We start from the raw sequence: 24,859 nt of genomic DNA on the forward strand, positions 1-24,859 counted from the left end.
GGTTCAATCCCTGGCCTTACTCAGTGGGTTAAGGATCTGGAGTTGCCACAAGCTTTGGCATCTATTGCAGATAGGGCTCGAATCTGGCATTGCTGTGGCTGTGGCGTAGGCCTCATTTGCAGCTCCCGATCAACCCCTAGCCTGGGAACTTCCATATGCCACAGATGGGGCCATAAAAAGAAAAAAATTTATACATAAAAACAAGTTGAGGTGGACTCACTGCACTCAAGGAGACACACAAAGTCAGCATTAAGGTAAGAAGTTCTCTTAACCTCTCTCCTATCAGTAGACATTTTTCTCTCACGTGTGCTCAGTGGCAGCTCTTAATGAAAACTGATTGCATCAGTTGCAAAGGAAGAGGCAACTGTCCCAAATAATAAGATGACTGTAAAGGGACACTCCTATAGTCAGAGAAGCCAAAGCTTGTGTAAAGGACTGTGTAATTATCCCTTTGACTTTCAAAGATCTGCTTTGATTTCTTAATGCCTTCCTTATGACTGTCTGTTCCACACCCTTTCCCTGAGACCTGGCAGCCTGAGAACCACCTCCTGCCTACTCTTCAGGAGTCCTGAACCATGCCCACTTCCAGTGCCCACCTGTGCAGTAACCCTTGTGCTGCCAGAAGAAATGCCCACCCACCAAGATCACTGCCAGTCCCCCAAACTTTCAGGACCATTAAACAAGAACAAATATGGCATCATAAACCATGGGTTCTAAATTGGGCTACTGCGTCCTGTTTTGCATCCTTGCTAATCTTCACCCCTGCTCTGCCTGGAATAATATGTGGTAGACAAGTGGCATTTCTGAAGTGGGCATACTGCCTCTCTCTGATCTAGAATCACCCTTGATTCCAAGCTTCCTGAGGCCTCAGAAAGAGGAGCAAGGATCAAACCCTACACTGTGGCAGGATTCCATTCCCTGAGTAACATACCTTCCTTTCAGCATTATGGTTAAATGTAAATTCAGTTTCATGTTTTTGTCATTTGGTGAAATTTGCTTTTGGTAACTGTAGCTGATCAGTGTTTTTGCTGTGGTGGTGGGGGTGTATAGGCGTGTGGGGTGTGTGCATGTGTGTATGTGCGACTCTTCCCATTTGATCCAGAATTTTAGGGTCTTATGATAAACATTTCACGAATCTTGTTTAAATTGCCTTTGATACAGTGGATGAAAAGACTATATCTTTATTTCTTTAAATTCATGTTCTACTGCTTATGTCCACTGTGATGCCCGTTAGGATATTTTAATCTATTGTTTTGATTTCTTTAATAATTTTAAAGATAATCAAGATTTTTATTGCTTCTAGAGTAATTTTTTAGAAAAAAATTAATTTTTTATTTAAAAATTCTAGCCTAGGTAAAATCCATAAAATCCAAGTAAACTCCTGGAGCAAAAATCATTAAAGAAAAATTATTAATGTTCTAGATTTCTGGAGTTCCCGTCATGGCTCAGTGGTTAATGAATCCGACTAGGAACCATGAGGTTTCGGGTTCGATCCCTGGCCTCAATCAGTGGGTTAAGGATCTGGTGTTGCTGTGGCTGTGGTGTAGGCTGGCGGCTAGAGCTCTGATTAGACCTAGCCTGGGAACCTCCATATGCCACAGGAAGTGGCCCTAAAAAAGGACAAAAAGACCAAAAAAAAAAAAAAAAAGCTCTAGATTTCCTCTTCTCCCCCACTCAGTTTTAAAAATAACCTTTTCTAATTTTTTTTTTGGTGAGTCATATGAGCTCTTTATGTATTTTGGATGTTAACCCCTTATCAGACATATCATACTAGTCAGGTTCCTTTCCGCTGAGCCACAACGGGAACTCCCCAGAATATATGTCTTTCACTACCTTGGTAAGTTTATTACTAGGCATTCTATTCTTTTTGATGTGATTTTAAACAGGATTGTTTTCTTGCGTTCTCTTTCTAATAGCCCACTATTAGTGTAAAGAAAAGCAACAGATTTCTGTATATTAATCTTGAATCCTATAACTTTACTAAATTCATTTATTAGCTCCAATAGTTTTTGGTAGAAACTTTAGGGTTTTCTATATTATGTCATTTACAAACAGTGACAGTTTTACTTCTTCCCTTCCAGTTGGATGCCTTTTATGTCTTTCTATTCTGTTATTAAATATTATTATTATTTTGGCCTGATTGCTGTGGCTAAAATTACAAACACTATGGTAAATAGGAACTTGTCTTGTTCCTGATTTTAGAGGAAAAGTTTCAGTTAGTTTTTTTTTTAAGTTGCATAAACACTTTTTTTTAATTTAATTTTTTATTTTATATTGGAGTATAGTTGATTTTCAATGTTGTGTTAATTTCAGGTATACGGCAAAGTGATTCAGTTATACATATACATATAGACTTTCTTTTTCAGATTCTTTTCCCATATAGGTTACTACAGAATATTGAATAGAGTTTCCTATATTATGCAGTAGGTCCTTATTGATTAGTAGAGTAAGTACCATTGAGTATGATGGTATCTGTGGTTTTGTTTTAAATGGCTTTTATCATGTTGGGGTAGAGTAAGTAGAGTAAGTACCATTGAGTATGATGGTATCTGTGGTTTTGTTTTAAATGGCTTTTATCATGTTGGGGTAGGTTCCTTTTATATCTACTTTGTTGAAAGTCTTTAAGTTAGTATTGAATTTTGTCAAACGCTTTTTCTGCATCTGTTGAGATGACCACGTGATTTTTACCTTTCCTTTTGTTAATGTAGCTCTTTTAAAAAATTCTTTTAGATGTTGGGTTAGGTTGCTCATTTGAGAGTCTTATTTCTTTATTTCTTTATTTATTTATTTATTTAATTTTATTTATTTTTTTTTTTGTCTTTTTGTCTTTTTGTTGTTGTTGTTGTTGTTGCTATTTCCTGGGCTGCTCCCGCGGCATATGGAGGCTCCCAGGCTAGGGGCCGAATCGGAGCTGCAACCACCGGCCTACGCCAGAGCCACAGCAACTCGGGATCCGAGCCGCGTCTGCAACCTACACCACAGCTCACGGCAACGCCGGATCGCCAACCCACTGAGCAAGGGCAGGGACCGAACCCGCGACCTCATGGTTCCTAGTCGGATTCGTTAACCACTGCGCCACAATGGGAACTCCTGAGAGTCTTATTTCTTGAAGTAGACCTGTATTGCTATAAAATTCCCTCTTAGAACTGCTTGTCTTACATCCTATAGATTTTGGAAACTTATGTTTTTGTTTTCTCTTATCTTAAGGTTTTTTTTCTGACTTTTCTCTTTGATGTCTTTTTTGCCCTATTGGTTTTTCAGCTGCATGTTGTTTAGTTTTCATTTACTTGTGCTTCTTCCATTTTTCTTTCTATAATTGATTTCTAGTTCCATATTGTTGTAGTTGGAAAAGATGCTTGATACAATTTATATCTTCTTAAATTTGTTGAGACTCATTTTATGGCCCGGCATGTGATCCATCCTGGAAAACATTCCATGTGCATGTGAAAAGCATGTATTCTGCTGTTTGGGGATGGAATGTTCTATAGATATTTATTACTAAGGAACTTGGACTTTTAGTTCTTACATTTAGGTCTTTGATGCATTTTGAGTTAATTTTTGCTTATGGTGTAAGATATGGATTCAAATTAATTCTTTTGCCTGTGAATATCTAGTTTTCCCAGCACCATTTGTTGAAAACACTGTTCTTTTCCCATTAAATGGCCTTGATGCCCTTGTCAAAAATCAGTTGACCAGAGTTCCTGTTGTGGCTCAGTGGGAAGGACCTGACATTTTCTCTGTGAGGAGGCAGGTACGATCCCTGGCCTCACTCAGAGGGTTAAGGATCCAGTGTTGCTGTAAGTTGCAGCATAGGTCTCAGATGTGGCTCAGATCTGGTGTTTCCATGGCTATGTTTTAAGCTTCAGACACAACTCTTATTTGACCCCTGGCCCAGGAACCTCCATATGCCACAGGTGCAGCTATAAAAAGAAAAAAAAAAATTGACCGGATAGGGAAAGATTTATTTCTGGATTCCCTAGTTTATTCCATTGATCTATATGTCTGTCTTTATGCCAGTACTATACTGTTTTGATTTTTGTAGCTTTGTACTAAGTTTTGAGTCAGGAAGCATGAGACCTCCTTATGTGCTCTTCTTTTTCAAGCTTGATTTGGCTATTTGGGATTCCTTGAAGTTGTATATGAATTTCAGGATGAGATTTTCTATTTCTGCAAGATATACATTTGGGATTTTAATAAGGATTGCATTGAAAATGTAGATCTTTTGGGTATTACTGTTATCTTAAAAATACTGTCTTCTGGAGTTCCCTTCATGGCTCAGGGTTAACGAAACTGACCAGGATCCATAAAGATGCCCGTTTGATCCCTGGCCTCGCTCATTGGGTTGAGGATCTGGCATTGTCATGAGCTGTGGTATAGGCAGCAGATGTGGCTCAGATCCTGCATTGTTGTGGCTGTGGTGTAGGCCAGCAGCGTAGCTCCGATTCAACCCCTTGCATATGCTGCGGGTGCAGCCCGAAAAAGCCAAAAAAAAAAAAAGTATCTTCTTTTTTGGCCATGCCCGTGGCATGTGGAAGTTCCTGGGCCAGGGATTGAACCAGAGCCACAGGAGTGACAACATAGAATCCTTAACTAATAGGTAGCAGGGAACACCTATAATTTGAATCTTTTTGATTATAGTAAAATAACTTAAAATTCTCTTTAACGGCCTTAAAAATTCAACCACATGAATGTATAGTAACTTAACCAATTCATCAAGATTATGGAAGGATAATGGAGAGTGAGCCTTATACTCAGAAATAAAAACAAAAGTCAGAAATTCAAAGGTACTCGCGGTTACCATTTCACTAAAAGTGTCAGGGATGTCTTACCATGGTTCTGATTTACTTATTGTTCTTTCTTTCCTATTTTATTGTAGAATCTTAATTTTCACGGAATATTTCATTCAATGGTGTACACATATAGTAGTAAAACATGAGATAAAATATTGAAGTGGAAATTGGACAGAATTTTTTAAAATGTTTTCCTGTCATTTGTCTTATAAGAATGATTCACAGTAAAACCCTCAGAAAGTTAGAGAATGGAGACAGTAGGGTTAAACCTGGCGTTATTGAGTCTTAAGACCATAAATCCAAGCTCTTTAGATATGTAGATAGAGGATAGATAGATAGAAAGATAACACATGTGAGTGGTGTGTGTGTTTGTGTGTGTGTATAAAGTATTTTGTGTTCCATGTCTCATGTCTTAGATGCTCAAATATGGAGGAACTTTAATTATTAGATGCCATTTTCTTTTTGGTCTTTTAGGGCTGCACATGTAGCATATGGAGGTTCCCAGACTAGAGGTCCAATTGGAGCTGTAGCTGGCACCTAAGCCACAGCCACAGCAATGTGGGATCTGAGCCACGTCTTCGACATACACCACAGCTCATGGCAATGCAGGATCTTTAACTTACTGAGCAAGGCCAGGGATGGAACTTGTGTCCCCATGGATGCTAGTTGGGTTTGTTAATCACTGAGCCATGACAGGAACTCCTAGATGCCATTTTTTCATCTTGTGGCAGCTCTTCCTGTAGATGATCTTGAGGAACTCTGAGTGTTCAAGTTCACTACCGCAACCTATAAAATGACTGCTGCCTCACAGGTTGGGGCACCAGGACTGCTGGGACTTTGGCGCCTTCACTGTCACAATGAGCACCCTTTCTGGAATGGTGTCCTCAGAGGGAAATTCTTCAAAGCTGGAGTGTCTGACACTGTTAATCCTATTTGAGCAGCTAAGTCTTAAATTCTTTAGATGACAGAAATCAGACATTTCTCTAAGGATTTAATTTTAGATGTGATGTGGAGCTCTGGGTAGTAATAACCTGTTGAGTAAAGTCCCTTCTCTTTGCTCTCCGATATAGTCTATATAAACCTTTTGGTGACAGCACTGCTGGTAGACACCTATCCTGAAGGTGCAGTAGTGATGGCTCTGTTCCTGGATGGTCACAGTCAGCAGTAATCTGGACAAAGCTCTTCCTTCCTGACAGGAGCAATGACAGTTTTGGGAACCTTACCTGTTTAACTGATGAGATGTGATGTTAGGTTAATTCCATGATCCTTGATTTCTGGAGCATAGCTGGTGACTGTTTCAGAGGTTTCAAGTGTTCCCTCTTTCTCTTCCTTCCCTTCTCTTCATCCTCTTTTCCCATTTACAAAGGCACATTCTCAAAAAGCTTCCTGGTTATTTGGCCAACACAAGGAAGGAGGCTCGAGCAACATCACTGTAAACACTTAATTTGCAATTTAATTTTAAGTTAATTTGTCTGCCCTTCTGACTGCAGGAAGAATTTCCTTTTTTTCTTTTTGTCTTTTTAGGGGCACACCCATGGCATATAGAAGTTCCCAGGCTAGGGGTCCAATCCGAGCTGTAGCCTCTTTCGGCCTATGCCAGAGCCACAGCAACACCAGATCCGATCCATGACTGTGACCAAAACCACAGCTCAGGGCAACCCTGGATCCCTATTATACTGAGCGAGCCAGGCATCGAAACTGCAACCTCATGGTTGCTAGTCAGATTCATTTCCACTGAGTTATGATGGGAATTCCAGAATATTTAAAAATGTGAAAAGACAAATCACTAAATGCATTGATGTTGTGTCAATGTACCAAATTGGACAGTCAAGAGTTATACATCGGGGGGTCACCTTGCTGTGTACTGGAAAATTGAGAGAACTGTATAAAACAGCTATGATGGAAAAAAAATCATTAAAAAAAAAGAGTTACATATTGGAGAGTGTGAGGATAATGTGGAGGGCTGAAGGAGAAGACAGAGAATAAGCATAAACATAAATTTAAACAAATAAAATTACAAAAAAATTAAAATTACGTTTAAAATTTACATTTAAGAATTAAACTTAAGAATTAAAAAATAAAATTACCATCTTTTAAAGAACTAAAACACATTTGGAAAGAGAATGGGAGAAAGCAAATTTATAAGCTCAGCCCTAGATCTCAGAGCTTAGTATCTGATCCTCTCCCTCCTCCCCGTACCTACACTCTGTCACTTCTTTGTGATGGTGTGAGTCTTCAACGGTGCCTTACATTTCTTTTAGGTCTCATGCCATTTAAACCCATTTGCTCATAGGAAAACAGGGTTTATTTCCTGATAAAGGAATGTGAAGCACATGACGGCAGTCTAGGGGAGTGTTGGGGTCAGGGGGAGATGGAACATGCTGGTTCCAATAACAAACATGTTCCTACGTTGCACAGGGACATAAAGCCAGGCATGTAGCTTGATTCCCAAACCACACAGGACCCCTCACCCCTCATCAGCCACGGCCCGTGAATAAGATTTCAGTGCCCAAGGGCACAGTACAGAAAAGAGGATCGTTCCGGACCAGCAATGAATGGGGAGCTGTAGAATTCTTGAGAGCTAAATCTCTGAAAAGGCAGAAATGAAATCCTTTGCCAGGATTGGAGAACATACTATGGCATTGTTTCTCAAACTTGGGTTATTCCCCAAAGGCCCATTACATTTGTCCCAATCACGTATCGCATGTACCATGTAGTATTCATGCTTTTTACTTTACATTCATCGTATGCTACCTTTCTGAATTTTTAATTTAATTGGCCATAGGCAATCCATTATGTACATGAAATGGCAGAGGAATGATTCCAGTTTTATATATATATATATATATATATATATATATATATATATCTTTAGAGAGAGAGACACACAGACAGAGACTGAGACAGAGAAAGAGATACCTTGAAGGCTGGCAGGGCCCACACCTGTGGAGCCCAAACCCTGCTGGAAGCCATTAGGCAGGGCAGTAATCTCTTGCTGGGAGAGGGTCCGCCTTTTGCTCTTCTATTCAAGCTTTCAGTAGATTGCGTGAGGCCTACCGACCTTGTAGAGGACACCCTCAGAGCACTGACCCCAGTGTGAATCTCATCGCAAAACACTCTCAGAGAAGCATCCAGGATAAAGTTTGACCAACTATCTGGGTACCCTGTGGCCTGTCACGCTGACCCACAAGTTCGCCATCAATGCTTCCTTCCAGCACTCTGACAAATTGTGTGGCAAACGTGGAGCAGGAAGCGGTGTATGTGACTTCCATTCCACTGGGATCAATATGGAAAGATCTTACTAACAATAAAATTATTGTTCATGATTAAGAAGTTGTATGTACATGGCAATTAACTTCAATGACACAATTACTAATTGCCGGAGGCCAGCTCCGGCGGACAGGGAGTGTACACTTTTTCCCGATCGGAGGTGGACGGCGTCGGCAAAAATGTGCAATATGGAGACAGCCTCTTTGCCCCTTCTTTCAGGGCGCTGGACTGCTCAAATTTTATTGGCATAAGTGGTTGATTATATAGACAGCTTTTCACTACAGATTACATCACAGTGTTAAAAGTACGTTGGTAAACTCTTACATGGTATAGCAGCTATACATCATGTTTTAAGATCTTTATCTTAACTAAACTTAGTGGGTACAATTTAAGGGCAATTAGGTACAATACATCATGTGGAAAGGAGGAGACTCAATACAAATCATCCCATGGCCAGCCAGTCTTTACAAGTTGAAGAGGCCACAGACACAAGAATTTGGCATTCACAAACCTTGTTTGTAGACTGGTGCTTATCTTCAAAGCGTTATGGCAGGGAGACAGTGTAAGTAAATATAAACCAACTTAACCAGCTATCACTTAAAAGCTTTTAAAATCAAGGACAAAACTCACAGCTAGGTTTTCGTGGACAATATATGTCTAACTTCTATGGACCTCATTAAAATCCTAAGTCTAAAGTTTACTATATAACTAGTTAGTAGATAAACACTATGTTTTAACTAAGTTGGATTTAAATAGGGGAAAGTCCTTTGGGGTGAAATTCTTATTATATTATTGTTGTAACTTTGTTAAATCACCAATCACCACAGGAGAATAAGAATGGAAAATAAGAATAGTAAGCAAATAATCAGGAAAGACTGAGGAAAACTGAGTAACAAATAAAACAACAGGAAAGACTAGGTCACCAGAGAAACAATCCATGTTCTCTGGTGCAAACATGGAAATTGTTTTCCCAGGAAAGCCCCAATTCTTTCCCATCAACATCAAAATGAGAGCTGTGTAACCTGAGGCCTGCCCTCGGCTTGTACTGTGCAGGCGAGCTTTTTTCCTGACCAGAGGCCCACCTTCGGCTTGTACTGTTCAGGTGAGCTTTTTATCCGGAACAGAAGCCCACGTTCGGCATGTACCATTCAGGTGAGCTCCCTTCCTTGGTTAGGAACCTGCTTTCAGGTTTTTTTTTGCCATCAGGCAAGGTCCTTGTTTTGAGTCCCTGCATTGTCTCGGCTCCCCACAACTAATAAAGTGAGTTCAACTTTGTCTCGAATTTACCTTTAGATTCTGTGTGAAACAAATGGGTTTCAATAATCAATACATATTAAATACGTATGAAATTAGTTTTTGAATGGCACTGCTTATTACATTGGGTTTTCCAATCACTTCAAAGGGGTAAGAAGCCAGAAAATTGGAACAAGCTCCTGAGAGTGCTTCCAAAGTTGAAGAAACAGAAAGAGGTCCATGGAGAGACATTCTGTCCCGTTGGGGTATTATGAGCAAAAAGCTTGTTGCCTGTGGTAGGTCTAGGGTCTGAGCTGCCAGAACATCTGAATTACACTAGGTGATGCTATGGTCCTGGTAAATGCCTTGTGTCCCCGTCCCCAGGTGAAACCGATTTATAAAGGCCAGAGGAACCTGCTGGATGTCCTTTGCTTGAAGGAGCAAAGCAGTGAGTGGAGGACCCTAGTGGTCAGCACTGTGCTGAACGTGTGTGAGAGTCACGAAGGGAAGGCTGGCGAGATGATTTGCAAGCTTCCCTCAGTCCATTTTAGAAAAAGAATGGGAGTTCCCGTCTTGGCGCAGTGGAAATGAATCTGACTAGGAGCTATGAGGTTGCAGGTTCAATCCCTGGCCTTACTCAGTGGGTTAAGGATCTGGCGTTGCCAGGAGCTGTGGTGTAGGTCACAGATGCCACTCGGATCTGGCGTTGCTGTGGCTGTGGCGTAGGCCGGCAGCAACAGTTCCGATGAGACCCCTAGCCTGGGAACCTCCATGCGCCATGACTGAGGCTCTAAAAAGACGAAAGGCAAAAATAAATAAATAAAGGAACAGAAGAAGAATGGCTACTTAGGTTAGCAAGGCTCTCGATGGATCAGGGGAAAGGCATTAGGAACAGGACTTGAGGTATAGAGAAAGGAGTGAGCAGGTAGCCAGGCTCTTTTCAACCCAATGTGTGGAAGAGGGCAAGCAGCTTTATGATTCAGGAAAGGGGAAAGACAGAAACGGGTCATCTTCCCCAATCAGAAAAGGGAGACCTTGATTACCCACCTCGCTTCTCCCTCAGCCATAAAGCACGGAAACTGAGAGCTAAGGCCGGGACTCTGTGAGTCATGAGAACTTAAGCCAGTGAGCCGATCCTGAGGCAGCACAGTTCCTGTTGTCAGAGTCCCTGTCAAGCCAGGTGTGGATGGATTTGCATTTTGGTTGGGAAATGATTGGACCAGACCAGTTTTAGGCAGCTCCACTTCCCCCTGGGTGGGGCAGCAAGCCCCAATAAAGAGGCCTTCGGCTGCACAGCGGCCATCCTCCTGGTGCTCGCATCCCGATCCACTTCGGAGAACCCGGTGAGTCTGAGTCTTGATTTCGACTGTGTTCTTGGGCTCCCGCAGGTGGAATTTATTCTGGAGACACCACAAGCGGTGGGTGCAAGGTTACGATCATGGGTTTAATACGACTCAGCTTTTGGAAACTTGGAATCTGGGCAAAGGGAATGCCGTGTTTATGAGGTTTCTCATGCATGGTTTGGCATCCTCATTTAAAAAGAACCTAATTGAAAAAGCTTTGCCATGAGTGGAGGTAAAGCACAAAGTGCTTTTCCTTGTTCTTTGTTCTTTTTAGGGCTGCACCTGCGGCATATGGAGGTTCCCAGGCTAGGGGCTGAATCGGAGCTCCAGCTGCCGGACTACACCAGAGCCACAGCAATGCCGGATCCTCAACCCACTCAGCAAAGCCAGGGATCGAACTCACATCCCCATGGATCCTAGTTGGGTTCGTTAACCGCCGAGCCACGAAGGGAACTTCCTTTTTGTGTTTGTGTTTTTTGTTTTTGGCTTTCCCCGTTTCGATGTCTTTTTGGTGTCCCTCTGCTGTGACTGCAGAGGCTTCTGTCTTAGAATGTGTGAGGTCCTTGTCTTCTCCCTGATGGCCCTTTGTTCGGGACACAAGTCATTCCGTTGGGACCTCAGGAGAGAGAATGATGATAGGAATTGCCTGTGAGCTGGTCCAGGATTTCAGGACTCATGATGGCTTTTCTTGAAGATGTTTTCCTACCCCCCCAAACGTCGTTTGGGTCTTTCAAACAAGATATTCTCTTTGAAAAAGCTGCATGAGAAAAGAGACGGTTTTCTCTGGGCTGAGAGCACAATTTGCTCACGAGGGAGCCAGAAGCCAGAAATTTGTTCAAAGGGGTGGCAGAGATGAAAGCACACGCTTGGAGACTGGAGACGTACTGTCTCGTGGCGTGACATCAGCTCTGGCTGTTCTCTCTGTGTAGGAGTTCCTTCTTGTGAGCCCTGTTGTCCTTTCTTTCAGGTTCTCAAACTCCAGAGACATGTCTTATCAACAGCAGCAGTGCAAGCAGCCCTGCCAGCCACCTCCAGTGTGCCCTCCTCCAAAGTGCCCGGAGCCCTGCCCTCCTCCAAAGTGCCCAGAGCCCTGCCCTCCTCCAAAGTGCCCAGAGCCCTGCCCACCTCCAAAGTGTCCTGAGCCGTGCCCACCTCAGCAGTGCCAGCAGAAATGCCCTCCCGTGCCACCTCCCCAACCCTGCCAGCAGAAGTGCCCACCCAAGAGCAAATAAGAGCGTCTCCATTCATCCGGACCAGGAAGGGATAAGCACAATGGGCTCACCTGCTGCCACACTCCACCTTCGCCTTCTCTCCAAGGCCCGTCATGGAGGCAGAAGAAGCTTCTCCCTCCTTCAGCCTGTCGCATGCTGGGAGCCACTCCTGATGGCCAAAGCTTTCTTCCCTGAGGCTGCTCTGCCTCTTCCCTCCAGAGGCTGCTAAGGAAGCACCTCAGGGCTTCAGACGGAAGAGCAGAAGCTCCCCTCCTGGGCACCAGCAGGGGATTCTCAGGCCGTCTTCAGTGCATGTCACCTGGGCAGGGGTTTCTACCACTGGGCAATTGTTACTTATCCTCCCCTTCCTGAATAAACCACAGTTCTCTTGTGTGATGAGCAATGTGTTTGCTTTCTTTTAAAGCCTGCTTGTTGCAAAGGGGTATCATCATCCGGGTTTGTTTCTGTTCTTCTTGGATCCCGAGGTTCCGTCTCTCACTGTCAGTGTTATCTGAATTTTGAGTCCCGTCCACCATTATTTCTATAGAATTTTGAATCCGTGTTATTTCCCTTAATTTCGCTTGATTGGCGGAACCATTTATTTAACTCCTCAGGACTTCAATGCCTTTATTCAAAAGCGCAGCCCATTGTCTTTTCACTGCAAACTTGGCTGAGGCGTAAAGATTAAGTGAGTGTGTATAACTCGGTTGACACCATGCCGGACACAGAGGTAGGTAGCACTTGGGAAGTCAGCAGATGCTCACGGTCTCCATCCCCATCACTGTCACCAGCATCGTGATCATCAGCACCAGCAGCAGCATCACCACCACCACCACCACCATCACCGCCACCACCCTGTTGGCTCCAGCTGGCAAGTGGCTCAGACATGACGCCCACAGCAAACATGAAGATTCTTACACTCTATTACCCTTTTGTATTCTCTTGTTCTTTTTCTTTTCTCATTGGCTTATTTTTAATGCGCTACCGCAGACAAAGAGCTTTTGAGAACTCGTCGATTATTTTGTATAAACTTATAACCGTGCTTAAAACAAGACTAGGAGAGAAGAAAGGGACAGACATATAGAGGATTCTTACCAAAGTGCTGCCTCTTCTCCATGGGGACCACTCGCTCCACATATCCCACCCACCAATCACAATTCAGAGTCCTGCTGTAGTTTGCTCACCTCTGGGATTACTTTCTGGCTTGTTTTGAAGAACGAATTGGGGATTCCAATGTTTCTTTAGATTTGCAACGTTACTATCCCTACCCAGTTTGTGTTCAAAGTGCTTAGCCTTCCAGTCAAGTAAGCTCCGAAGAGAGGGGCAAGTTCTTTCATTCTACCTTTTCTTGTCATCCCAAGGGTATCAAAACAGAATAGTTACTTCAGGTCACACACACACACACACACACACACACACACACAGAGTATTGAAATAGTGTAGTTGTTGCTGTTGTTTGTCTACACTCATGGAAGTTTCTGGGCCAGGGATCCAATCTGAGCTGCAGCTGCAACCTAGGCCACAGCTGTGGTACTGACGGAGCCTTAACCCACGGTGCCACAGCAGGAACTCCTATAGCATTATGTTAAAAAGCATCAACGTCTTCATGTTAAATCATACTCTACCCCAACATACTTAAGATGAAGAAGATTTCTCTTTCTATATCCTTCCCTCACAAAGCTAGAAGTAAAGGAATCCAGGATGGTAGAACCACAGAGGACAAGAGATTTCCAGATGACTGCTCAGCCCTCATTAGAATGTGACATGAGTAAAACCAAACACTGATATTTGGGAGTTGTGTTCCCTGTAGCGCGTGTCATTGGACCTGATACAGCAATTAGTTTCTTGAGGCAGGGTGCTATTGTAACAAATCTTCAATATGTAGCTTTGGCTCAGGAGGCTGGAGGTGGCTGGCAAGGAAACTGATATTGGAAACAATAAACGATGACCCACAGAATTCAATGGCAAAGCCATTGCTAGAATGGTAGCTTGGCAGGCAGAGTAAATGTTGGTTAGTTGTTGGATTGGCAAGGTGTTTCAATAACACACGTGCAGGAAATAATTGTTGGCTTTCAGAGCAGAGATGAAAGAATAACCAAACCCCAAATCTCCCAGAGTTAAAACACCTTGTCGAATGGGAAAACTCACCACTGTTAGCCCAGACAAGTTCAAAATGAGGTTAGAGGTGGTTTTGCACTCAAAGTTCGCTTTCAGTTGACTGTAACAAGAGAGAAAAGAGACAGAACTCGTCGTCTTTCCATCTCTGTGCCTGAGTGCCTCAAGGTAGCTCTATTGTGTTTAGAGGGAAAAGCAGCAAAATAAATCAGGCCACAAAACTGCTTCTAGGAAAGGACTGAGTGTGGTTCCCAGGACATAGAAATGGTTCGAGGAGTGCCTAATAAGTTTTGGAGGGAATTGATGCCTAAGTCAGTGATGTGCCCAAACTAACAGACTTTGCATTTTCAAGAAGAGAAGCCACTTTCCAGCCCTCCTTTCCCCACTTTTCATGCTACCCCTGTCAGACGTGGTCAGTGCAGGTGACTGAGAAGGAATACATGCTGTGAGGTGGACACAGGACCATAGAGGATAATGGATAAGGGAAACTCTCTCAGAGAACAGTATCAGAGCCTAAGAGAGCTAAGGATAATAAAAAAAATACAAGAGTTTCAATCTTTTTTTTTTTTGTCTTTTTTTCTAGGGCAGCACCTGTGGCATCTGGAGGTTCCCAGGCTAGGGGTCTAATTGGAACTATAGCCGCTGTCCTACACCACAGCCACAGCAACGCAGGATCCGAGCCGTGTCTGCAACCTACACCACAGTTCACAGCAACGCCGGATCCTTAACTCAGTGAGTGAGGCCAGGGATTGAACCCACCACCTCATGGTTCCTAGTTGGATTCGTTAACCACTGAGCCCCACGGGGAACTCCAACAATTTCAAACTGTGTTACTCTTTTTTTGTGGTGGTTATTCTCCTTTGTCTTTTGCTCTTCAGATTTATTGAGGTATAATTGATTAATTAAATTGCATGTATTTAATGTGTACGCTACAATGACTCGATATATGTATACTTTGTGCAATGATTACCACAATTGGAATGCTTTTTTTTTTTTTGTCTTTTTTCTTTTGTCTTTTCAGGGCCACACCCACAGCATATGGAGGTTCCCAAGCTAGGGGTCTAATGGGAGCTCACCACAGCTCGTGGCAACACCGGATCCCTAACCCATTGAGCGAGGCCAGGGATCAAACCCACAACCTCAGAGTTCCTAGTTGGATTCATTTCCATTGCGCCACAACAGGAACTCCAGGATTTTTAAAAATGTGAAAAGACAAATCACTAAATGCATTGATGTTGTGTCAATGTACCAAATTGGACAGTCAAGAGTTATACATCGGGGGGTCACCTTGCTGTGTACTGGAAAATTGAGAGAGTGGTGTAATCCAGCTCTGATGGAAAAAATAAAAATCATTAAAAAAATAGAATTACATATTGGAGAGTGAGAGGATAATGTGGAGGGCTGAAGGAGAAGACAGAGAGTAAGCATAAACATAAATTTAAACAAATAAAATTACAAAGAAATTAAAATTACGTTTAAAATTTACATTTAAGAATTAAACTTAAGAATTAAAAAATAAAATTACCATCTTTTAAAGAACTAAAACACATTTGGAAAGAGAATGGGAGAAAGCAAATTTATAAGCTCAGCCCTAGATCTCAGAGCTTAGTATCTGATCCTCTCCCTCCTCCCCGTACCTACACTCTGTCACTTCTTTGTGATGGTGTGAGTCTTCAACGGTGCCTTACATTTCTTTTAGGTCTCATGCCATTTAAACCCATTTGCTCATAGGAAAACAGGGTTTATTTCCTGATAAAGGAATGTGAAGCACATGACGGCAGTCTAGGGGAGTGTTGGGGTCAGGGGGAGATGGAACATGCTGGTTCCAATAACAAACATGTTCCTACGTTGCACAGGGACATAAAGCCAGGCATGTAGCTTGATTCCCAAACCACACAGGACCCCTCACCCCTCATCAGCCACGGCCCGTGAATAAGATTTCAGTGCCCAAGGGCACAGTACAGAAAAGAGGATCGTTCCGGACCAGCAATGAATGGGGAGCTGTAGAATTCTTGAGAGCTAAATCTCTGAAAAGGCAGAAATGAAATCCTTTGCCAGGATTGGAGAACATACTATGGCATTGTTTCTCAAACTTGGGTTATTCCCCAAAGGCCCATTACATTTGTCCCAATCACGTATCGCATGTACCATGTAGTATTCATGCTTTTTACTTTACATTCATCGTATGCTACCTTTCTGAATTTTTAATTTAATTGGCCATAGGCAATCCATTATGTACATGAAATGGCAGAGGAACAATTCCAGTTATATATATATATATATCTTTAGAGAGAGAGACACACAGACAGAGACTGAGACAGAGAAAGAGATACCTTGAAGGCTGGCAGGGCCCACACCTGTGGAGCCCAAACCCTGCTGGAAGCCATTAGGCAGGGCAGTTATCTCTTGCTGGGAGAGGGTCCGCCTTTTGCTCTTCTATTCAAGCTTTCAGTAGATTGCGTGAGGCCTACCGACCTTGTAGAGGACACCCTCAGAGCACTGACCCCAGTGTGAATCTCATCGCAAAACACTCTCAGAGAAGCATCCAGGATAATGTTTGACCAACTATCTGGGTACCCTGTGGCCTGTCACACTGACCCACAAGTTCGCCATCAATGCTTCCTTCCAGCACTCTGACAAATTGTGTGGCAAACGTGGAGCAGGAAGCGGTGTATGTGACTTCCATTCCACTGGGATCAATATGGAAAGATCTTACTAACAATAAAATTATTGTTCATGATTAAGAAGTTGTATGTACATGGCAATTAACTTCAATGACACAATTACTAATTGCCGGAGGCCAGCTCCGGCGGACAGGGAGTGTACACTTTTTCCCGATCGGAGGTGGACGGCGTCGGCAAAAATGTGCAATATGGAGACAGCCTCTTTGCCCCTTCTTTCAGGGCGCTGGACTGCTCAAATTTTATTGGCATAAGTGGTTGATTATATAGACAGCTTTTCACTACAGATTACATCACAGTGTTAAAAGTACGTTGGTAAACTCTTACATGGTATAGCAGCTATACATCATGTTTTAAGATCTTTATCTTAACTAAACTTAGTGGGTACAATTTAAGGGCAATTAGGTACAATACATCATGTGGAAAGGAGGAGACTCAATACAAATCATCCCATGGCCAGCCAGTCTTTACAAGTTGAAGAGGCCACAGACGCAAGAATTTGGCATTCACAAACCTTGTTTGTAGACTGGTGCTTATCTTCAAAGCGTTATGGCAGGGAGACAGTGTAAGTAAATATAAACCAACTTAACCAGCTATCACTTAAAAGCTTTTAAAATCAAGGACAAAACTCACAGCTAGGTTTCGTGGACAATATATGTCTAACTTCTATGGACCTCATTAATATCCTAAGTCTAAAGTTTACTATATAACTAGTTAGTAGATAAACACTATGTTTTAACTAAGTTGGATTTAAATAGGGGAAAGTCCTTTGGGGTGAAATTCTTATTATATTATTGTTGTAACTTTGTTAAATCACCAATCACCACAGGAGAATAAGAATGGAAAATAAGAATAGTAAGCAAATAATCAGGAAAGACTGAGGAAAACTGAGTAACAAATAAAACAACAGGAAAGACTAGGTCACCAGAGAAACAATCCATGTTCTCTGGTGCAAACATGGAAATTGTTTTCCCAGGAAAGCCCCAATTCTTTCCCATCAACATCAAAATGAGAGCTGTGTAACCTGAGGCCTGCCCTCGGCTTGTACTGTGCAGGCGAGCTTTTTTCCTGACCAGAGGCCCACCTTCGGCTTGTACTGTTCAGGTGAGCTTTTTATCCGGAACAGAAGCCCACGTTCAGCATGTACCATTCAGGTGAGCTCCCTTCCTTGGTTAGGAACCTGCTTTCAGGTTTTTTTTTGCCATCAGGCAAGGTCCTTGTTTTGAGTCCCTGCATTGTCTCGGCTCCCCACAACTAATAAAGTGAGTTCAACTTTGTCTCGAATTTACCTTTAGATTCTGTGTGAAACAAATGGGTTTCAATAATCAATACATATTAAATACGTATGAAATTAGTTTTTGAATGGCACTGCTTATTACATTGGGTTTTCCAATCACTTCAAAGGGGTAAGAAGCCAGAAAATTGGAACAAGCTCCTGAGAGTGCTTCCAAAGTTGAAGAAACAGAAAGAGGTCCATGGAGAGACATTCTGTCCCGTTGGGGCGTTATGAGCAAAAAGCTTGTTGCCTGTGGTAGGTCTAGGGTCTGAGCTGCCAGAACATCTGAATTACACTAGGTGATGCTATGGTCCTGGTAAATGCCTTGTGTCCCCGTCCCCAGGTGAAACCGATTTATAAAGGCCAGAGGAACCTGCTGGATGTCCTTTGCTTGAAGGAGCAAAGCAGTGAGTGGAGGACCCTAGAGGTCAGCACTGTGCTGAACGTGTGTGAGAGTCACAAAGGGAAGGCTGGCGAGATGATTTGCAAGCTTCACTCAGTCCATTTTAGAAGAAGAATGGGAGTTCCCGTCTTGGCGCAGTGGAAATGAATCTGACTAGGAGCTATGAGGTTGCAGGTTCAATCCCTGGCCTTACTCAGTGGGTTAAGGATCTGGCGTGCCAGGAGCTGTGGTGTAGGTCACAGATGCCACTCGGATCTGGCGTTGCTGTGGCTGTGGCGTAGGCCGGCAGCAACAGCTCCGATGAGACCCCTAGCCTGGGAACCTCCATGCGCCATGACCGAGGCTCTAAAAAGACGAAAGACAAAAATAAATAAATAAAGGAACAGAAGAGGAATGGCTACTTAGGTTAGCAAGGCTCTCGATGGATCAGGGGAAAGGCATTAGGAACAGGACTTGAGGTATAGAGAAAGGAGTGAGCAGGTAGCCAGGCTCTTTTCAACCCAATGTGTGGAAGAGGGCAAGCAGCTTTATGATTCAGGAAAGGGGAAAGACAGAAACGGGTCATCTTCCCCAATCAGAAAAGGGAGACCTTGATTACCCACCTCGCTTCTCCCTCAGCCATAAAGCACGGAAACTGAGAGCTAAGGCCGGGACTCTGTGAGTCATGAGAACTTAAGCCAGTGAGCCGATCCTGAGGCAGCACAGTTCCTGTTGTCAGAGTCCCTGTCAAGCCAGGTGTGGATGGATTTGCATTTTGGTTGGGAAATGATTGGACCAGACCAGTTTTAGGCAGCTCCACTTCCCCCTGGGTGGGGCAGCAAGCCCCAATAAAGAGGCCTTCGGCTGCACAGCGGCCATCCTCCTGGTGCTCGCATCCCGATCCACTTCGGAGAACCCGGTGAGTCTGAGTCTTGATTTCGACTGTGTTCTTGGGCTCCCGCAGGTGGAGTTTATTCTGGAGACACCACAAGCGGTGGGTGCAAGGTTATGATCATGGGTTTAATACGACTCAGCTTTTGGAAACTTGGAATCTGGGCAAAGGGAATGCCGTGTTTATGAGGTTTCTCATGCATGGTTTGGCATCCTCATTTAAAAAGAACCTAATTGAAAAAGCTTTGCCATGAGTGGAGGTAAAGCACAAAGTGCTTTTCCTTGTTCTTTGTTCTTTTTAGGGCTGCACCTGCGGCATATGGAGGTTCCCAGGCTAGGGGCTGAATCGGAGCTCCAGCTGCCGGACTACACCAGAGCCACAGCAATGCCGGATCCTCAACCCACTCAGCAAAGCCAGGGATTGAACTCACATCCTCATGGATCCTAGTCGGGTTCGTTAACCGCCGAGCCACGAAGGGAACTTCCTTTTTGTGTTTGTGTTTTTTGTTTTTGGCTTTCCCTGTTTCGATGTCTTTTTGGTGTCCCTCTGCTGTGACTGCAGAGGCTTCTGTCTTAGAATGTGTGAGGTCCTTGTCTTCTCACTGATGGCCCTTTGTTTGGGACACAAGTCATTCCGTTGGGACCTCAGGAGAGAGAATGATGATAGGAATTGCCTGTGAGCTGGTCCAGGATTTCAGGACTCATGATGGCTTTTCTTGAAGATGTTTTCCAACCCCACCAAATGTCGTTTGGGTCTTTCAAACAAAGATATTCCCTTTGAAAAAGCTGCATGAGAAAAGAGACGGTTTTCTCTGGGCTGAGAGCACAATTTGCTCACGAGGGAGCCAGAAGCCAGAAATTTGTTCATAGGGATGGCAGAGATGAAAGCACACGCTTGGAGACTGGAGACGTACTGTCTCGTGGCGTGACATCAGCTCTGGCTGTTCTCTCTGTGTAGGAGTTCCTTCTTGTGAGCCCTGTTGTCCTTTCTTTCAGGTTCTCAAACTCCAGAGACATGTCTTATCAACAGCAGCAGTGCAAGCAGCCCTGCCAGCCACCTCCAGTGTGCCCTCCTCCAAAGTGCCCGGAGCCCTGCCCTCCTCCAAAGTGCCCAGAGCCCTGCCCACCTCCAAAGTGTCCTGAGCCGTGCCCACCTCAGCAGTGCCAGCAGAAATGCCCTCCCGTGCCACCTCCCCAACCCTGCCAGCAGAAGTGCCCACCCAAGAGCAAATAAGAGCGTCTCCATTCGTCCGGACCAGGAAAGGATAAGCACAATGGGCTCACCTGCTGCCACACCCCACCTTCGCCTTCTCTCCAAGGCCCGTCATGGAGGCAGAAGAAGCTTCTCCCTCCTTCAGCCTGTCGCATGCTGGGAGCCACTCCTGATGGCCAAAGCTTTCTTCCCTGAGGCTGCTCTGCCTCTTCCCTCCAGAGGCTGCTAAGGAAGCACCTCAGGGCTTCAGACGGAAGAGCAGAAGCTCCCCTCCTGGGCACCAGCAGGGGATTCTCAGGCCGTCTTCAGTGCATGTCACCTGGGCAGGGGTTTCTACCACTGGGCAATTGTTACTTATCCTCCCCTTCCTGAATAAACCACAGTTCTCTTGTGTGATGAGCAATGTGTTTGCTTTCTTTTAAAGCCTGCTTGTTGCAAAGGGGTATCATCATCCGGGTTTGTTTCTGTTCTTCTTGGATCCCGAGGTTCCGTCTCTCACTGTCAGTGTTATCTGAATTTTGAGTCCCGTCCACCATTATTTCTATAGAATTTTGAATCCGTGTTATTTCCCTTAATTTCGCTTGATTGGCGGAACCATTTATTTAACTCCTCAGGACTTCAATGCCTTTATTCAAAAGTGCAGCCCATTGTCTTTTCACTGCAAACTTGGCTGAGGCGTAAAGATTAAGTGAGTGTGTATAACTCGGTTGACACCATGCCGGACACAGAGGTAGGTAGCACTTGGGAAGTCAGCAGATGCTCACGGTCTCCATCCCCATCACTGTCACCAGCATCGTGATCATCAGCACCAGCAGCAGCATCACCACCACCACCACCACCATCACCGCCACCACCCTGTTGGCTCCAGCTGGCAAGTGGCTCAGACATGACGCCCACAGCAAACATGAAGATTCTTACACTCTATTACCCTTTTGTATTCTCTTGTTCTTTTTCTTTTCTCATTGGCTTATTTTTAATGCGCTACCGCAGACAAAGAGCTTTTGAGAACTCGTCGATTATTTTGTATAAACTTATAACCGTGCTTAAAACAAGACTAGGAGAGAAGAAAGGGACAGACATATAGAGGATTCTTACCAAAGTGCTGCCTCTTCTCCATGGAGACCACTCGCTCCACATATCCCACCCACCAATCACAATTCAGAGTCCTGCTGTAGTTTGCTCACCTCTGGGCAAACTACTTTCTTGCTTGTTTTGAAGAACAAATTGGGGATTCCAATGTTTCTTTAGATTTGCAACGTTACTATCCCTACCCAGTTTGTGTTCGAAGTGCTTAGCCTTCCAGTCAAGTAAGCTCCGAAGAGAGGGGCAAGTTCTTTCATTCTACCTTTTCTTGTCATCCCAAGGGTATCAAAACAGAATAGTTACTTCAGGTCACACACACACACACACACACACACACACACACACAGAGTATTGAAATAGTGTAGTTGTTGCTGTTTGTCTACACTCATGGAAGTTTCTGGGCCAGGGATCCAATCTGAGCTGCAGCTGCAACCTAGGCCACAGCTGTGGTACTGACGGAGCCTTAACCCACGGTGCCACAGCAGGAACTCCTATAGCATTATGTTAAAAAGCATCAACGTCTTCATGTTAAATCATACTCTACCCCAACATACTTAAGATGAAGAAGATTTCTCTTTCTATATCCTTCCCTCACAAAGCTAGAAGTAAAGGAATCCAGGATGGTAGAACCACAGAGGACAAGAGATTTCCAGATGACTGCTCAGCCCTCATTAGAATGTGACATGAGTAAAACCAAACACTGATATTTGGGAGTTGTGTTCCCTGTAGCGCGTGTCATTGGACCTGATACAGCAATTAGTTTCTTGAGGCAGGGTGCTATTGTAACAAATCTTCAATATGTAGCTTTGGCTCAGGAGGCTGGAGGTGGCTGGCAAGGAAACTGATATTGGAAACAATAAACGATGACCCACAGAATTCAATGGCAAAGCCATTGCTAGAATGGTAGCTTGGCAGGCAGAGCAAATGTTGGTTAGTTGTTGGGTTGGCAAGGTGTTTCAATAACACACGTGCAGGAAATAATTGTTGGCTTTCAGGGCAGAGATGAAAGAATAACCAAACCCCAAATCTCCCAGAGTTAAAACACCTTGTCGAATGGGAAAACTCACCACTGTTAGCCCAGACGAGTTCAAAATGAGGTTAGAGGTGGTTTTGCACTCAAAGTTCGCTTTCAGTTGACTGTAACAAGAGAGAAAAGAGACAGAACTCGTCGTCTTTCCATCTCTGTGCCTGAGTGCCTCACGGTAGCTCTATTGTGTTTAGAGGGAAAAGCAGCAAATTAAATCAGGCCATAAAACTGCTTCTAGGAAAGGACTGAGTGTGGTTCCCAGGACGTAGAAATGGTTCGAGGAGTGCCTAATAAGTTTTGGAGGGAATTGATGCCTAAGTCAGTGATGTGCCCAAACTAACAGACTTTGCATTTTCAAGAAGAGAAGCCACTTTCCAGCCCTCCTTTCCCCACTTTTCATGCTACCCCTGTCAGACGTGGTCAGTGCAGGTGACTGAGAAGGAATACATGCTGTGAGGTGGACACAGGACCGTGGAGGATAATGGATAAGGGAAACTCTCTCAGAGAACAGTATCAGAGCCTAAGAGAGCTAAGGATAAGAAAAAAAATACAAGAGTTTCAATCTTTTTTTGTCTTTTTTTCTAGGGCAGCACCTGTGGCATCTGGAGGTTCCCAGGCTAGGGGTCTAATTGGAACTATAGCCGCTGTCCTACACCACAGCCACAGCAACGCAGGATCCGAGTCGCGTCTGTTACCTACACCACAGCTCACGGCAACGCCGGACCATTAACCCACTGAGCAAGGCCAGGGATTGAACCTGCAACCTCATGGTTCCTAGTCGGATTCGTTAACCACTGCGCCACGACAGGAACTCCTCGTAGTATATCTTAAGTCTTGTACCCTTTTATCAACTTCTCCCTTTTCCCAGTCCCTCCTTCTTGGTAACTACCATTCTACTCTCTGTTTCTGAGCTCTTTGAGTTTGACAACACATTCCTAAATAACCAGTGGCTCAGAGAAGAAATAACAAGTAAAATTATAAAATACTTTTGCAGGGGAGTTCCTGTTGTGGCTTAGCGGGTTAAGAACTTGACTAGTATCCATAAGGATGCAGGTTCCATCCCTAGCCTTGCTCAGTGGGTTATGGATCTGGTGTTGCTGCAAGCTGTGGTGTAGGTTGCAGATGAAGCTTGGATCTGGCATTTCTGTGGCTGTGGTGGGGGCCAGCAGTTGTAGCTCGTATTTGATTCCTAGCTTGAAAACCTCCATACACCAAGGGTGTGGCCCTCATATATATATATTTTTTTTACAGGAATGAAATGAAATTATAACTTACAAAAACTTATGGGCTACAGGTACTGCAGTGCATGGAGAGAAATTTATGACTAGAAACATCTATATAAAAAAGATGAAAGATCTAAAATCAAATACCATATAGGATTCTAAAAGAAAGAAGAACAAAGTGAAAATGGAAATAATATATACTTGAGCAGAAATAAATGAATTAGAAATTAGAAAAGCAAAAGAAGGAATAAAATGAAAGAATACATACAGATGACCAACAAAGAGGCACATGAAAAGATGCTCAATATCACTAATTATTAGGGAAATGCAAACAAAACTACAATAAGGTATCACCTCACACCAGTGAGAATGGCCATCATTAAATAGCCTACAAACAATAAATGCCGGAGCTGGTATGGAGTAAAAGAACCCTTCTACACTGTTGGTAGGAATGTAAATTGGTGCAGCCACTACAGAGAACAGTACAAGAGTTCCTTAAAAAACTAAAAATAGATTTATCATATGATCCAGCAATCCTACTCCTGGGCATATATCCAGAAAAAAACCTATAATTCAAAAAGGCACATGCACTATTTACAATAGCTAAGGCGTGGAAATAACTTATATGTTCATTGACAGATGACTGGATAAAGAAGATGTGGTATATTTATACAATGGAATATTGGCCACAAAAAAGATTGAAGTAATGCCTTTTGCAGCAACATGGATAGACCTAGAGATTATCATACTAAGTGAAATATGTCAGACAGAGAAAGACAAATACCATATGGTATCAGTTATATGTAGAATCTAGAAAAAGGATACAAATGAACTTACTTACAGAAGAGAAATGGATTACAGATTTGAAAACAAATTTATGGTTACCGAAGGGAGGGATGGGCTGAGGGATTGGCATAGGTACACTCTAGTCTATGGAATGACTGGCCAAAGGGGACATGCTGTATAGCATGGGGAACTCTACCGACTATTCTATGATAATCTATATGGGGAGGAGTGGATGGTAATGCATATGGAGAGGGAAAAAAAACCCCTTAACATAGAAGTCCCCTGATGGCCTAGCAGTTAAGGACTTGGCATTGTCACTGTTGTGGCTTGGATTA

General features: G+C 43.6%; 2 protein-coding genes across 2 annotated transcripts; both read left to right on the forward strand.

Moving 5' to 3' along the window:
• LOC100737840 (small proline-rich protein 2D) lies at positions 10,532–12,243 on the forward strand. Its single transcript, XM_021090796.1, has 2 exons — positions 10,532–10,636; positions 11,604–12,243. Exon 2 carries the CDS (start codon positions 11,623–11,625, stop codon positions 11,866–11,868), a length of 246 nt encoding a protein of 81 aa, XP_020946455.1. The 5' UTR covers positions 10,532–10,636; positions 11,604–11,622; the 3' UTR covers positions 11,869–12,243.
• Positions 19,116–20,801, forward strand: LOC110255231 (small proline-rich protein 2E). The gene is made up of 2 exons (XM_005663427.2): positions 19,116–19,220; positions 20,189–20,801. Exon 2 carries the CDS (start codon positions 20,208–20,210, stop codon positions 20,424–20,426), a length of 219 nt encoding a protein of 72 aa, XP_005663484.2. The 5' UTR covers positions 19,116–19,220; positions 20,189–20,207; the 3' UTR covers positions 20,427–20,801.

Source organism: Sus scrofa, chromosome 4, assembly GCF_000003025.6.
Source record: "Sus scrofa isolate TJ Tabasco breed Duroc chromosome 4, Sscrofa11.1, whole genome shotgun sequence".
NCBI lineage: Eukaryota > Metazoa > Chordata > Mammalia > Artiodactyla > Suidae > Sus > Sus scrofa.